This window comes from Leptodactylus fuscus, chromosome 6 (genome assembly GCF_031893055.1).
Source record: "Leptodactylus fuscus isolate aLepFus1 chromosome 6, aLepFus1.hap2, whole genome shotgun sequence".
NCBI classification, from domain to species: domain Eukaryota; kingdom Metazoa; phylum Chordata; class Amphibia; order Anura; family Leptodactylidae; genus Leptodactylus; species Leptodactylus fuscus.
Window position 1 is genome coordinate 61,677,640 of NC_134270.1, and position 16,606 is coordinate 61,694,245.

Below are 16,606 nucleotides of genomic sequence, written 5' to 3' on the forward strand. Positions count from 1 at the left end.
GGGGGGGAGAACGGCATGACACTGGGGCAGATGAAGGGGGAGACATGAATCTGGGAGCAGAGATGGGGGGACATGAATCTGGGGGCAGAGATGGGGGGACATGAAACTGGGGCAGAGATGGAGGGGGGACATGAAACTGGGGGCAGATAAAGGGGTTATATGAAACTGGGAGAGATGGAGGGAGGGAATATAATTTACAGGTGACTGTAGGAAGATTATACTGTGTGGGGGCACATGTAAAAATGAATGAGAATGGGCGGAATCAACATAAGTGGGCGGAGCTAAGTTTCCCATGGCGCGCGCACGCGCTGCATATTTTGTCCCTCTTTCGGCTCTTCAAAAGTTGGGAGATATGGGAGGATTATTGCTCAAATAGGGCTTTGATTTGATACTAATTATGGAGGTATCAAATGCTTACAATTTTCTCCCTAAAGGGATCTCCAAGACATTACTACTGATGGCCCATCTTTAGTACAGGTAATTTATAGCAAACCAGTGGGGATCTGACTACCTTTCACCCTCCCAACAAGCTAATTGTGGGCCCAGTGTGTACTGGAACAATGTGCCAAGCAGAAGCACATTGCTGTACACTGTGTGGTGGCTAATCCTTTTTAGTGAAGTCCCATGTATTTGGGCATAGACACAGATCAGTTCTAGAGATGGATTTATGGTTTTATTTCATTCTCATTACACTATATTAGAATTATTTCTTCCTGTTTAAAAATGAATGGTACAGTTGGTATAAAATGGTTGTATCTATTGAATAATAGAGTAAAATATCTGGCGTGTGTGTGTGTGATTGGAAAAAACGTCAATCATAGATACTTAACACTTAACCCCACGAGCGTACTGCATAAGCGGCCACAAGAAAATGGCTGCAGGCATGGCAGAGCCGACTGCACATGTGTCCCATTTAAAGCCAGAAGAAGCCATCCGAAGAACACGTCACGGAGGGCGTTCCAGAGGAAGAAGAGGCTGTTGCTGGAGAGTTCTCTTACAGCACTGGGGACCTCCCCCAGTGCTGCAAGAGAACTCATTTGCATACCGATGAAAACCGAGATATCTACAGAACGGCAGCGCGGAGAAGACATCTAAAGGTAGGAGAAGAATAGCCTTTCTTAAGGCTATTCCTACGTGTTAGCGAGAAAAAATGCAGTTTTAATTATAGAATCCCTTTAAACAAGCTCATTCATTGGGTTAGATAGGGCTATTACTTGGAAGGAGCACTCCTAGGAGTGTTTGTTGCCGATTATAGCCTTAAATATCCGGTTGTCTAATAGCACCTTAAAGATTTAAAGATATGAGCAATGAACTCATTGTCTAAGATGTATGCCATACAAGCTGTGCCAATATCATGCAGAGATCCCTGTTCGCAGAAGAAATCAACCTTTAAAAACACACTTTGGGGTACTTACTTGTAGAATAGTAGGGTTAAATAAACCACTAGGGTCAGTTAGGTCCTTTAATATTAGCACATCCTCAGCTTGTACAGCTCTTATCTGTTCCCAAAATTCCCAAAATTTCAGTGTTTGAAATATTGTTTTACAGGATAACTTCTTGTACTTGACCATGCTTGGAATGAGGGCCCATCTATGATCGGTGGTGTGCCCCTTTATATTTAGGATACAATGCCATAGCCACTACTCTCCATACTTGGTGGTCCTGCCAACATGGCTGGAAATACACAGATTGGCATAACAACTTTTTAGTCAATCATTCCCTCTGTCTGCACCTGTCTTTCTCTTTCTCTCACCTACACCCAACACAAACTTCACCTATTCATCCTGATGGCTGCACATATCCACATTGCCTTTAATTGGAGGTGGTCGTACTTCTCCTTGACTGATGTTGTGTACAGAGTTAACTCCATCATGCTTCACAAAAAAATGAATGCCACCATTTCTGACACTTTCCCAATTTTTGATAAAGTCTGAACCTTGGATCAAACGGTCCAATATCCCTGGTCTGCCATACTGTCTCCAGCTATAATCACTCCATGGAATCTGGTGGGGTGCCTATTAGCCTCCCCTTCAGCAGGGTCTCCTCCTCTTAGGGTGCGTTGACACGATGTAAAATTGAGCGTGATCTGGCACGTATATGGCGTGTCAGAGTTTGAGCGCTCAAAAAGATCCCATTGATTTGGGATTTTGCGGGTGCAAAATTACGGGCGCAAAATAACACGGCGTATATGCTCGTAACTCTCATTGAAATTAATGGGATCTTTTTGAGCGCGCAATCTGCTGACACATGTATACGTGCCAGATGACGCTCCACTTTACATCGTGTGAACGCACCCTTACCCTGTTACTTCTTAACATTATGGCACTACTACCCCTCCCTTCCCTCCCTGTGTTAATCCCCAGTTCTTGATTTCTACACCTTTTTTATCTTACCCCATATTTAATGGATATGATACTGTTGAATTTGTCACTATTTTCTCGTACTTTGTATGCATCACTCCACACTTTTGTATTCTTTATGTGACGGTCTTAATATTTATATGATGCTTTATATTACTAATGTTTTTCAATAAACACCTACATTTAGGATACTTTGGCCATTTGAGTGATTCTTCACTCAGGGATGGCAGAAGTATTTACATGGAGCTAGAGGATGGTGGAAGATCAATGGTGAACACGACTCACAAGGAGACAACAAGCCCCAACAAGAGAACCATCAGCCGACATCCCTATCAGATACAGAATCCAACAGTATTCCTCACAGATTTTAGTGATGTTTTTATTTATGTCACATGTTGCTCAGAAAAATTAAGGGAACACTTATAAATCAATAAAGTTTGATGTGTATGCCAAGAAAAGCATGGAGAAGATACCAAGACACAGGCTGCTAGATGAGGAAAGACAGACAAGTCCATAGAAAGGCAACAACCTAGAAACTGCTCTTGTGTGATAGAAGAAACGCTGCCACTGCCCTACACAATGGCTTCCAATGGGCTACTGGTGTGCATGTTTCCTGCCAAACTTTAGGAAACAGACTCTATGAGGGCCCAAAATCCTGCAGTGGGACATGTGTTCACAGCCTCCACCTTTCATCTTTTCTCTCCCTTATGTTAGGTTTACACTAGCGTTCGGATTTCCTTCCATTGGGAAATACAGAACCTATCCAGTTAAAAAGCAGTTACACACGGAAAGCCGCGGACCTACATAATATTATGGGATCCGTCAGGTTTCCGCTCAGTTTCCACCAAAAATGTGGTAGACTTTTCTCTCTCACGATTTTAAGCGTAATCTGGGACAGAGAAGCTCAGATGCTAGTGTGAAGCTAGCGCCATTCACAGATTTTAGTCAAATCTGCTGTAAACTCCATGTTTAGCACAGCCAGATTTTACTGCCATTTAAGGCCATCACCACAGATGATATTTTCTATTGCATTCTAGGAACATCCCAAAGTATTACCTTCAGAGCTGCACTCACTATTCTCTTAGTAGACTGTGTGTGTGCATACATTACATTACTTATCCTGTACTGATCCTGTTTTATAGCCCATATTATACTCCACAACCACAGTCACTATTCTACAGGTGAAATCACTACGTATATACATACGTTACAACATTACTTGTCCTATACTAATCCAGACTTACAGCCTGTTTCATACAGATCTGTGCATTATTTTGCAGGTTGCACATCATGTTACAAGATATATAGATAGCCATTGGCATGATATAAAGTCTAATGACCTGTCAGTCTGGTTATCAGGAACTTAGTTATCCACCTGCAGTTTTCCACATTGTCACCTTCTCCAGCAGGTCTGAAGCTGTTTCCAGGTCAGGTGGATGTTGTCACCTGGGTATTTTTACAGGTGTCTTCATAAGGGTGTTCCATACCTCCACCCAACGTGTGTCATTCCCCAGGAAGAGAGCAGTTCAGTGCACCTTATAAAAGGAACAAGACAAAGGTATGCTGTGCAAGTTATCACAGGACATCATCAAATGCAAGTGAAGGTAGGTCCATATCTATCTATCATCTATCTATCTATCTATCTATCTATCTATCTATCTATCTATCTATCACATCACTCATATTTATCTGTCTATCTATCCATCCATATATCTCTCTTTCTCTGTCTATATCTTCTGTCTATCTATCTACCCTTCTATATATATCTGTGGATCTAAAAATATCTTATATTTAACTCTTCATTATCTATTTAGGTGGATATCTATCTATCTATCTATCTATCTATCTATTTATCTACCTACTATCGATCTATCTATCTATCTATCTATCTATCTATCTATCTATCATCATTTAATGTCAAATCTAGGTCTTATATGTCCATGTCATTATCTATCCATTTCTCATATCTATCTAAATTCATATTGAAAGAAACTTTATTGCCAAGACCAAAAACTTATTAGCAATACCAAAGCAAATAGGACATTTTCTCTTCCTCTCTGTATATACAAGTTGGATGGACATCTTATAAATAGGATGATGTCTCTTCATAATATTACAGAGAAACCAGTCCCTGGAGCAGAGATGATGCCTATAAGGATTATTCATTTATTCTATAAATTATACATGACAATGACTTACGACTCTAAGGTCGAATAGAGTGCATTGACATACACTTGAACATGTATATGGCTTACTTTAGCCATTCAGTTATACTATTATAAACTGACATGTATATACATATATACATATACATATACATATATACATATAACAGAATATATATATATATATATATATATATATATATATATATATATATATATATATATATTACTGTTATACATTTTAAGCTTCTAAAACAGGAAGATGAAAAATTTCTCCTACATATATTCCTACTCCTTCTTAAAGAATGTGACACATACTCTATATTATGGCAATCATAATTCTTCCAAAAGGCCTCCAGTTCAGAGGTCAGCCTTGCTCACAGCTGATGCAGCTTTAGTCACCAAGTAGAAGCCATATTATCAGTTAAGATGCATTTATCCTTGAGAACTCTGCTTATTTTAACCAAGTTCACTTGACATAATGACAGTAAATTGGATGTGGTTTTTGTTCCTTTGTTCTTGCCACATCGCCACACAACCTCACTACCTGAATACGGTACCATTATGCTGTCAGAGTGATACGCATATTGGCTAACCAGAAATAAATATAGTTGTAAGATTATGGAACATAATGGTTCCTTCATCAAACAGGAGTTCTAGAGGAAAAGGAGAAAGCATGAGGCAGCTGAAAGTAGAAAACCAATAAACAGCACTAAAGAGCATGAGGGAAGGCTAAGGAAAGTTCCTGGCGCTTGTATAATGTTGCCTCCTAGGCTGCCTCTGTTATTTTGTCAAAGGGGGCAAATACTTAAAGCAGTTTTCCTGTTATGGATGGTTATCCTACCCACAGGACAGGGAATAAGTGTCTGATAGCTGGTATCCCAATTGCCAGGTCCACCAGTGAGCAGGAGGATGGGGCATTGAAAGTACCCTTAAAACCTTCTTGTGAACAGAGCACAAGTGCACTTATGTGATGGACACCTCATTCACTTCTATGGTGCTGCAGTTACTATAAACTCCAGCAGCGCACACAGACCCATAGACATGAATGGAGATCACACAAGTGCACCGGCGTTCCATTCACAAGGTGGCCTTAGGGGTTCCTCAAACTTTACTATCAAAAAAAGGTTTTATTAAAAATACACATATAATAAATGCAAAATACATAAAACCCCATGCAGGGGGCTAACAAATAAGGACCATATATAAAACCAATAAAGTACATCCCAATATAAAAAAAAAAAAAACGTAAAGAAGGGACAAAGGGGCAGGAGATAATGGAAACAAATAAATGGGGAAGAGGGGAAGGAAGGAGAAAAGAGATTCCAAGAGTAAGACGCAGGGAGGAAATGACAAGCCACATCATACAAGGGAGAAGGAAAATAGACGTATATTGTAAGGACCAATCTCAAACCCTGAAGCAAACAGATCATGCGTATCCATTCGTGCAGATTCTATCCTTTCATATAACATAATAAGATGGATCATATGTAATACTGCTGAGTGTGATACCCTGGAAATTCATCATTGGGAGGCAATATGAATGCTGGTTGTCATGGTAAAAAATTGTATTAGGAAAAGATTTATTCACTAAAGACTGGACCAGCCCTTTAAATTAGCTCAGTAATCCAGGAGGAAGGTGAGCAGCATAAAACAATCCATTAACATGATTACTATTTGCATAATCTCTGTGGTAATCCGTAAACCACCCAGGATAAGACGGAGGAGGACGGTTGTGCAGCCGGTCAATTATTCTGTGCAATAATGGAAAAGGAAGGAGAGAGATTATTCACATCCAGGATTTCTGTAATATATTACATGGTTACATTGTTCTCACCTGAGGCAACAGTTTGCCTTAAACTTGCAACATTTTTGCTGACACTTGTGATACTATGCTAATGCTTGCGACAATGTACTGAGACTCGCACCTACTCAGTCTACAGCAGTCACTATCATAGCAGCTCACTTAATATGAATATCGCAGTCTCTATACTGGATAAAAAACCTTTTGCCTCTCTCACTTGGTCACTTCTAGTTGGCATCTTTGCACTTGCTGTAAATGGTCACAACTGCATGTTCATTTAGTATTGCACACCTCACAGTCAATCTTTCTTAGTTACCGCAGTACAGTTCTGTACTCACAAGCAATATCCTCCTACTCGTCTTTAGCACTTAGCATAAACATTCCTTCTCACACTTAGACATCACCTTCTAGACTCCTCCAGCCTGTGGTGAGGCAACACCTCGATCCTCACATCCCTATGCATTTTGTGGTCCAGGCTCACTAGATGAAGCAGCGGCACAGACAGCACACAGATGTCATCCTGGTGCTGTCATTGCCGTTTTACGTAATAACAAATTGTTATAAATACGCCGTAATTATAAATACTGCCACATATAAATAAGCTGATAAATACGTATAAATTATCAATATGCATAATACAGCATTATACATACGTAAAACACAGGTAAATACACAGGATAGGTTCAGATCTAACAAAAAACACTAAGGGCTAGTTCACACGGGGTTCCGCGTGAACATAATCCGTCGGGGCTTTCCGCTCTGAATTAGGCCCAAATCAACGGGCCTAGTCCGGAGGGTGGTGTCGCGAGGCGGACGCCGTGGCTGAATCAGCCGCAGAATCCACCTAAAGGGCCACTTGCTTCTTTTTTTTCCGTGAGCGGGAACAAACTGCTCCTTGAAAAAGGAAATGACTGGCTCCCATTGATTTCAATGGGAGGCAGCAGCATTTCGTCGCGGACTCCGCATCACTATCCTGACCGTTTTGCCCCATGTGAACTAGCCCTAAGGCTATTTTCATACTACAGGAGGAGCAAAACACCCAGGAAAATATTGCACTTTTCATGGATGTCTTGCACCGATGGAGCACCTGTTTTCACGGATACGCTATGCATTTGAGTGTAAGGAGGGGTCCGTGAAAGCAGACAAAAATAAAACATGACCTATATTTTGATGGACTGTTACTGAAACAACAAACAGAAAATACCCCTCCACTCAGGTTCGGAATGGCACATTGGGTTATCGGTGAATCCCTTGGAGGGCCCTGTGCCTTTAGTCGGTGCTACTGGACCCCCATTGCTTTTTTTTCATAGGCAGTGGAGGTCTGGTGGCATAATGGAGTGTGTAATGTCTGTACTGTACATGCCAGGCCCAGGGGAGGTGATTAAATATAACAAATACTTATACTTACCTCTCCTGGGACTCTGATGGCTCCCAGCATCTTCTTCTGATAAAACTAATCGGAGTGCTGAAACTTACAAATATTCATCAAATTTCATGGGGTTTATCTGAAGCAGCTTAAGGGGCACTCTTGGCAGCATTTTGTACTGTTTGGGGCCAATGTGAGGAGTATATTATACTGTGTTGAGCACATTATACTATGTGGGGGCCATTGTGGAGCATATTACATTACATATTACAACATACATTAGATATTACAATGTGCAGAGCCCCTTCATTATTTACATTTCACCCCATCTATTTTTTTGTGATGTAAACAGCGAAGAGTGATGGCACACGTCGGTTTAGGTAGTGCATTGGTGCACATCATATGGCGGTTGAGCAGCATGGCATTGTTAATACCTGTAGCCACACTATGTCGGTACAGCTGATCTACAGGGATCCTGGTGATAGGCCCTAGAAACAATTCCACTGGTGGGCCCTAGACATCTTTGTCTGACACTGCCTCCATTTTTGTAAGTCTGAAGGTGGGATAAAGAAGAGGAGGATTTTACCTGTTCGCCCACAGCAATCCGTTTCTTATGACACTAGTTACTTCCTGTCATCCTCACTGTTTGTTATAAAACTCATTTACAAAAATAATAATTAACTCCAATAAAAGTGCTAATTATTGTTATTATTATCTTTTTGCTGCTTTACATCGCACCCCAGCTGCATAAATCTGTCATTGGTGTAAATTGACATAATAATGTAATTACATGATACGTGACTGTGTGTTGGTTGTCACGCTGCCAAAATTTCAGGTTGTAATATTTCTAGTGCTTTTTTGTCATATAGTATCTTTGTCTATTATGTCATTATTTAGTTGTTTAGTTTTGCTTTGTTTTAATTTTACATTGTCATTAATCATTTTTGCATATTATTTTTTTCTTCCAGACTTTCTTCTCTTTTCCTAAGATGACTGAGAGCAGGACGACTTGGGCTTGGGCTGTTGTCGTTCTCATGCTACTGGCTATAATTGTAGTGGGGGCAACATTAATTGGGGTATACATGACGCACAAACATATTGAAGAGGTGAGTTATTGCCTGTTGTATTACTCCAATAGGTAATGGTTGATATTGACTACTCAATTGTTGGACTGGTATTGTTCAGCATCTGAATATAGTATATGCCACCCCCAGAGGTCAAAGAGAAGGCAGGTCTGGAAATGAGAGGGGATTGGTATCTAGTATATATAGGCGATTACTTGTTGGACAATAGCTAATTGTCTACTGTGTCTTTGTTTGGGAGCCATGAAAATGGGATAATATTACTGTGTGGGAGCCATAAAGGGGACAATATACTGTGTGTGTCCAGTAAAGGGATAATATACCGTGAAGGGATCAATAAAGGAGTAATATACTATATAGGAACCAATAAAGGAGATAATATACTGTATGGGGGCTGGTAAAGTTGATATAATAGTTTGTAGGGCTAGTAAAGTGGACCTCATACTATATAGGGTCCAGAAAAGGTGGATTAGGTGCATTAAACTGTAGAGTAATCCTGTGTAAAATATACAGGGTGCAGCATAAGGAGCCTGGAATACTGTACTATTGCATCCAGATTTTTTGATCTGCAAATTGGATTAGTTCCAGTAAAAGGAAGGGGGGCCTAAAATTAGGGGAGCCCTCAGATATAACTCTGCTTGGAGCCCTCAAAATCCCAAGTCTACCAGTCCTTGGAGAAATATTGCAGTGTGTTAATAGTGATTTTACATGAGACCGGTTGTTCTGTTTTCTAGGTAGTAGAGATGGCCTTTCAAGCCAAGAATGGAGAGAAGGTTCAGCAGACGGTCATGGTCAAGAAAGAGGAGAATGTGGCCGCGTTTTATGTCAGTTCCAACAATGTGTCATCCACTGTTCTGTACGACTACAATCATGTGAGTGATCACAAGTCCCTGTGCAGGAGAATAACATGTTTCTCATAGCTGATGGTTTTATTACATCTTATTTGCATCCAGTCTAAGTTATCCTTTATGAGCAAAACAATTGCAACGTTGATACATTTGCTGATGATGTGTTGAGAAAACAGAATTGTCTTCACTGGTATTATGTAACCAGGGCTGGATTAATAAAGCTTACCAGTGCATTACCTGGACAGGATAAGCTTTATTACTAATAGATATGTATGTCCTCCAAAGCCTTGATGATTTCCTTTGCAGAGCGCAGCTGGGGAAGACAGAAGTTTCATTCCTCTGCTGATACTACAACTCGGTTACATGGCTGTCTCTGCTCTACTCTATGGACCTGTCGCAGGAGTAGTGACGAGTTGCTGATGTCACATAGAGTGAAAGTGACAGCAGGGGATACAGCGTACATACACAGTATTCCAGCACCCTGCTGCATTCTGCAAATGTATTCATGCGGCTCTGGGGGAGCATATATATGTATTAGTAGTAAAAAAACATTCAGCGCTAGCAAGCTTTATTTTTCCCTGCATAGCTCCTTTAAGTAAATGTTAGACATCCATCCACCATGCCCTGCCATGCCTTATTCTGCTTGTATGAATAGATAGACATCAGCATTCCACTTGTAAAACAATTTCTTGTGTATCTACAGTTTACCTGGGGCCACTAAATACCTTATTTCCAACTATGGATTAGAGTGCATTAAAACTTAACTTTTATTGATACAGCTTAACATATTACACCAAAGATTAAAATTTGGGTGGAGTGCCAAATTGCTGATCATATTCAATTCACGCCATCTTCACCTCCCACTGGATAATTAGGTAGCGTTCAAACTACCTACTTAAGGACATTTTGCTAAGTAAATACAGGCAATCTCATGAGTGTTAAGACTATAATCTCAGTTAAACTGGTTGCAAACAACTGTGAGCCAAACGGCTACTGTGAATGAATGGCACGGGTGGCAAACGGGGGACAAACGGATGCCATCCGTGTGCCGTTGTACACCGGCTGTGTGTCTGCTTCCCCATTCATTCAATGAATAGGAGCTGCTGAAGCAGGGCCACGAAATCGGACAGGATTTGGACCTGTTCCATATTTTGTGGCCCGCACTATGTAATTCACGGTCATGTGTACGGGCCTATAGAAATTAATCAAATCAAATGAAAAATCCGGATAGCACTTTGACCATTCATATGGTCGTCTGCAAGGGGGTTTATAGGTGATCACTACTTAACTGTATTGGCTATTTACAATCATTGGTACATTGACGGAGTGAAACACTGCTTCAGCTCACACTGACTATTGTGGAACCAATGTTACTTGGAGGCCCAGTATATAATGTGACATATAATTAAATCATTACACGCCTCCTACTGAGACCTAAGAGTTTGGGGCTCATCCTATTTACAAGGGAAATGGGAACAGAGACTTTTTGTATGTTTTGACTCTATACCAGACCAGAACATTCATTCAAAGCCCAAACCAGGCTGCTAAATTAGATAATCCTAATGCTGGCAACTGCTTACAATGGCAGGAGTTAATATCAGTAGCTCAACCACAGCAACTTCAGCTTCTCTCTAGGTCTAGTGGTTTACTGAGCAAACTTCTTACAAGCTGAGAGAAGAAGCCCCACGGGAGACTTATGTCACAGGTGTCACACTCAGATCACACAGGTACTTCTCTAACTACATGCCAAGGGTCACAATGCTAGTATGTTTCCAGTAAAGACCCGGCTGCAGCTCCATTTTGACTTGAACACTGTACTGATGGATGACTGCAGTAGTTGGAAAACAAACTGCAAATGGAAGAACCAAAATGCTAAAAGGTGCAAGGATATATAGTGCAAAAGCTGTACTTGAAGGTGCAAATTAGACAGCACCAGCTACACAGTCATTGGGCACAATTAGGTGCTTCCCTTTTGCAACAACCCATTGGAGGAAGCCAGGAGACTGGGAGTAGTAGTACTTGAAATGGTCATGGTGACTAAAGACTCAACCAATTCATCCAGGTTTCCATCTGGTCTGGTGCAGTGCTGAGAGGGTCTGCAGGGTAATTTGTGTTGGCAGTGTTTCCCGGGCCATATCTTGAGTCTGGTGGGAGTTGGGAATAAGACTCAGGTGACATGTGGTATGCAAGAACAGGGTAACTTGCAATTTTTACTTGTAGTAGAACCCAGTTAAACAACTTCCAGACATCCAGGTTTGAAGGTGCAATACTTGTAATATTACCACTGTGAGTTGGGGTTGAGCTTGCAGTTGGTACACTCGTTCTGAAGCTGCCTGTACAGTAGATGGCACTTGAAGCACCTTTGACCCATAGTAATTGAGGACCCATTCACAGTCTCCCACCTAAGGCCATACATTTGGAAGGTGGCAGCTTCTATAACCTTACACTATAATCCATCACTGACTACAGCAAACCCTGTATCAGATCATGACAATGTGGCCACTGGAACCTGTCCATAGCTAATTATTGTCCATTTATCCTCCCAACAGGACATTATTGGCTTCAGGCGAATTAATAACCAGAAATGTTTTGTTGTGGAAATGAATGGCATGAACATTCCCTTAATGAATGATATCCTGAGAGCCATCAAATACTTCCAGAGACAGGTAATGTACTGTTTCCTCTCCCCCGACTATGTATATACTCCAGGCTCATCATATAACATGTACAATCTCTACCTCCACAGAACTCCACGTCTGACAATGATTTATCTTACGATCTTGTGGAAGGAGTAGAAGCTGATCGGACCAAGCTGGGTGTTCCCATCAATATCCTATGCAGTGATGTCCCCATCTACTGGGCTTCGCAGGTGACTATCCCGTATACTATAACGCAATAGCAGCATTAGGGTACGTTCACATGGGGAAATTTGCAGTGGATTCCACCCAGATTCTGCCTCTAATGGTTATTAATGGGAGGCAGAGATCGCAGCAGGACACTGAAAAAATGTCTTGCTAGTTTTTGCTGCAGATTCCACAGTTCGAGACTCCATTCATCTTGGCCTAATCAGCAGTGGAAAGCCATGACGGAATGGTGATGCCCTGTATCGGCATTGTGTTGCAGGTAGCATTTTCTGTCGTGATAACTTACCCGAACAGTGTGACAAAGTTGTAGGATCTGGCATAGTTTTTTTGTGAAACCGATAATGATGAATATGGAGAACACACTGGGAGCATATTTATCATAAGGGTAGCCTGTGAAGATTGCATGATATTTATTATTGGACTAATAAGCAATTACTTCTCTAAAAATCTGCCCTTGATTGATTTGCCCCAGTGAAGATTTACTAAACAAACACAGCAAATTTATTAAACGGTTTCTCTAGGGAGTATGAGTACACTTGCTTTCTCCTGACTTTTAGGCATTGTATCTAGGGATTCCAGGCTGGTTCTGACCTCAGTGATCGGAAACAGCATCAGGCACCCAAGTTGCTTTGCCTTTTCCCTCCTCTCCCTTGTTTGTAGGTAGATTGTTATCTGTACTATGGGGGCAAGCAGACTATATGGGGGCTGGCACCCCAATAGCACAGGTAACCACCACCTGTGAACACAAATGGAGGAATGAAATTGCAAGATGCAACTTGTGCCATTGGGGGGAAAGTGTGTATATGGGTTCTAACTCTTCCCTCTCTGGTATAATTACTATATAATATATAACTATATACTTCTATTCCTCAGAACAAGTCCCCACACCTCCGCTGGAAATTCACACTGAAGTTCAACATCTTTGGAATAGATGTTTCATTCATCTTCAAGTCATGATCATTTCAGACCTCCTATTAGGGTTGCTTCACAGGGCGTTGGTTACAGCGTTGAGCAGGATGTAAACAGGTTGAATGCTATATTTGGAGAGCAGCCCTGATCAATTCCTCATCCCCTCCCTGATTATAGACTTGCCTTAAAATTTGTATACTCCTTGCAACATTTCACCCAAGATTATGTGCACAGAGCTGGCACCCAAACAACACCAGCCCATATTTGCATACCTGGAAATAGACACTGTCTCACGTGTCATGTTGATGGAAGCAAGGCTATATAAAGACAAGAAGGGATCCCATCGTGTTGTGATACAGCTATGGCATTGGCTCCTTTTATGGTACGATTTCTCTTATCTTGGATTCTGATAGTTTAAGACTGATTCAGATTCCAGTCCCCATGACCCAGTGGAACTTAAATACAGAAAGCTCAGGAACTGAAATGGAACAAGCAATATATAATTCCATCTGCTTATGCTGAGCGTCTCTGTTCAACAGAGTGAAAGTCTCAACCTGGACTCACATCATTCCACCAATGAACTGACCAATGAACTGGTGCTAAGAAGTTATGAAGACAGATTTCCAGAATCTAATGGATAATAAATATTTCAGCTGAAATATTGATAGACAAACACAGATTTCAGATAACATGTTAACAAAAGGAGTGTGGCACCCCATAAACCATCATGGCAGTAGAACAGATACAGCAGGTTCCAGATAACCAGGAGTGTCTGACATTCGCATTGGACTAATGAAATTGCTGACTATTATATACAGTCATGCAGGTTCTCATATCTCAGGATGTCATTTTTAAGATGAAAAATCATCTCCGTCTGCTGTTTCTATGTATTGTGTCATTTTTTGCTATGATTCATCAATGACCATGGTTGAACTAGTATAATGAATGGAAATTAGAAACATTGAAAGTATAAATCTCCTTTAATTGAACTTCCCATTGCTTGCATCATTAAAATCCCTTTGTAATTTCTTTAATAATTTCATCAGCCTAATGATAGACTCAGTGACTGTCATGTAGGTCAAAGTCATAACTTGAAGGCACTGTTCTATATGGAATAAGTTAGGTAGGGGCCCCATTACAGATTTTGCACTAACTTATTCCATTAAAAATAGTGGTATATTTTATGTGGCAGATGAACCTTTGGGGCCACCTCTGGGTCTTGGGACTGCTACCACCACATCCCCGATATCTACACTGCTGGTTCTTCCTGTGTTGGCTGTCTTCTCCTTTTGAACTAATTCAAGCAGGCAGAGAAGACACAGGGGCTGCTGCAGTGACATTGAGGACAATTGGTTTATTCAACCAGATTTAACTGATTCATGTATAGAACAGCTAAAGTGAATATTAATACCCAAAAGAAATAGTAAAGAGCAGTGTTGAACTGGCCTGGTTCAGTACTGTGAATCTCCCAATGGGCCCTGCGCCTTTAGGGGGCCGTCCGGATCCTCACTGCTTTATTAATGGTTGTTTTTTTTAAATGACATGACATCCAAAAACCAAACCATCTAAATCTGCGCTCTGAAAGGCAAATAACTAGAGATGAGCGAGTACTGTTCGAATCAGCCGATCTGAACAGCAAACACGCATTGAAATGAATGGAAGCACCTGGTACTTCCGCTTTGACGCCGGCCGGCCACTTAACCCCCCGCGTGCCGGCTACGTCCATTCATTTCAATGCGTGCGTGCTGTTCGGATCGGCTGATCCGAACAGTACTCGCTCATCTCTACAAATAACACTTCTTCCTTTCTATGCCCTAATGTATGCCTCAACAGCAGCTTATGCCCACATATTTAATACTAGCTGGTACCCGCGACTTCGTCTGCGGTGATTGTAGTAGTGGGTATATACAGGCGTGGGTAAGGTTTTCGTACTGTGTATAAGGTATGGGATATGAAATGTAAGTTTATATCTTGTTTTTTCTGTAATTCAGAGAATACGTGAGACTTTTGTGTTGAAGTTAATTTGTATTAGAGCTGCTATACGGTGTTCTGAGAAACTTTACATAGTGACTTTGAGACAGAAGTATTTGAAGTTAACCCTTTCCCGCCGATGGCATTTTTTGATTTTGGTTTTTCATTTTTGACTCCCCTCCTTCTAAACCCCATAACTTTTTTATTTCTCCGCTCCCAGAGTCATATGAGGTCTTAATTTTTTTTGGGACAAATTTTTCTTCATGATGCCACCATTATTTATTCTATATAATGTACTGGGAAGCAGGGAAAAAATTCTGAATGGGGTGGATTTGACAAAAAAATGCAGTTCTGCGACTTTCTTACGGGCTTTGGTTTTATGGCGTTCACTGTGCAACCAAAATGACATGTCCCCTGTATTCTGTGTTTCGTTACGATGCCAGGGATACCAAATTTATATGGTTTTATTTACATTTTGACCCCTTAAAAAAAATCCAAAACTGTGTTTAAACATTTTTTTTTGAAAAGTCGTCATATTCCGACAGCCGTAACTTTTTTATACGTGCGTGTACGGGGATCAGAAGCAAAAGAGTGAAAAAAAGGCGGTTTGGCACTTTTGACCATTTTTCCCGCTACGGCGTTTACCGAACAGGAAAAATATTTGTATAGCTTTGTAGAGCGGGCGATTTCGGACGCGGGGATACCTAACATGTATGTGTTTCACAGTTTTTAACTACTTTTATATGTGTTGTAGGGAAAGGGGGGTGATTTGAATTTTTAATCCTTTTTATTTGTTTTTATATGTTTTTTACTTTTTTTAAAACTTTTTTTTTGCATTTATTAGACTTCCTAGGGGTATTGACATGGGTGGGCGGTGTCGCGGATTGTCAGAGCAGTGGGGGTCGGCAATCATGGCCGCTCCAGAGCGTTAAAGAGAGCCTCCTGGAGTATCGTTAAGGGGAGGGGCAAAGTGGTAAAGTATATGTATATGTGATTGTGTGGGGTGAGGGGCGAGGCTGCAGAGGGTAATATGAATTTTGTGGCTTGCTATGGTCCAAAGTGTGTGAGATTGCAGAGATGGTGGTGCGAGTTTGGGTTTTGTGGGGGTCCTGGCACAAACGTATGTGCGCTGTTGTGACGAAAAGTAGCCTATTGCGCAATCGGGTGTAGTGACTATGTTTGTGGAAACTTTCAGCCAAATCGGTCAAGCGGGTTTTGCGTGATTGAGGAACAAACA

The 16,606-nt window shown here is 41.1% G+C and overlaps 1 protein-coding gene across 1 annotated transcript; it reads left to right on the forward strand.

Moving 5' to 3' along the window:
* Positions 1–8,684: 8,684 nt before the first annotated feature.
* LOC142209548 (gastrokine-2-like) lies at positions 8,685–13,446 on the forward strand. The gene is made up of 5 exons (XM_075278556.1): positions 8,685–8,801; positions 9,512–9,649; positions 12,175–12,291; positions 12,372–12,494; positions 13,363–13,446. Exons 1-5 carry the CDS (start codon positions 8,685–8,687, stop codon positions 13,444–13,446), a joined length of 579 nt encoding a protein of 192 aa, XP_075134657.1.
* Positions 13,447–16,606: the final 3,160 nt, after the last annotated feature.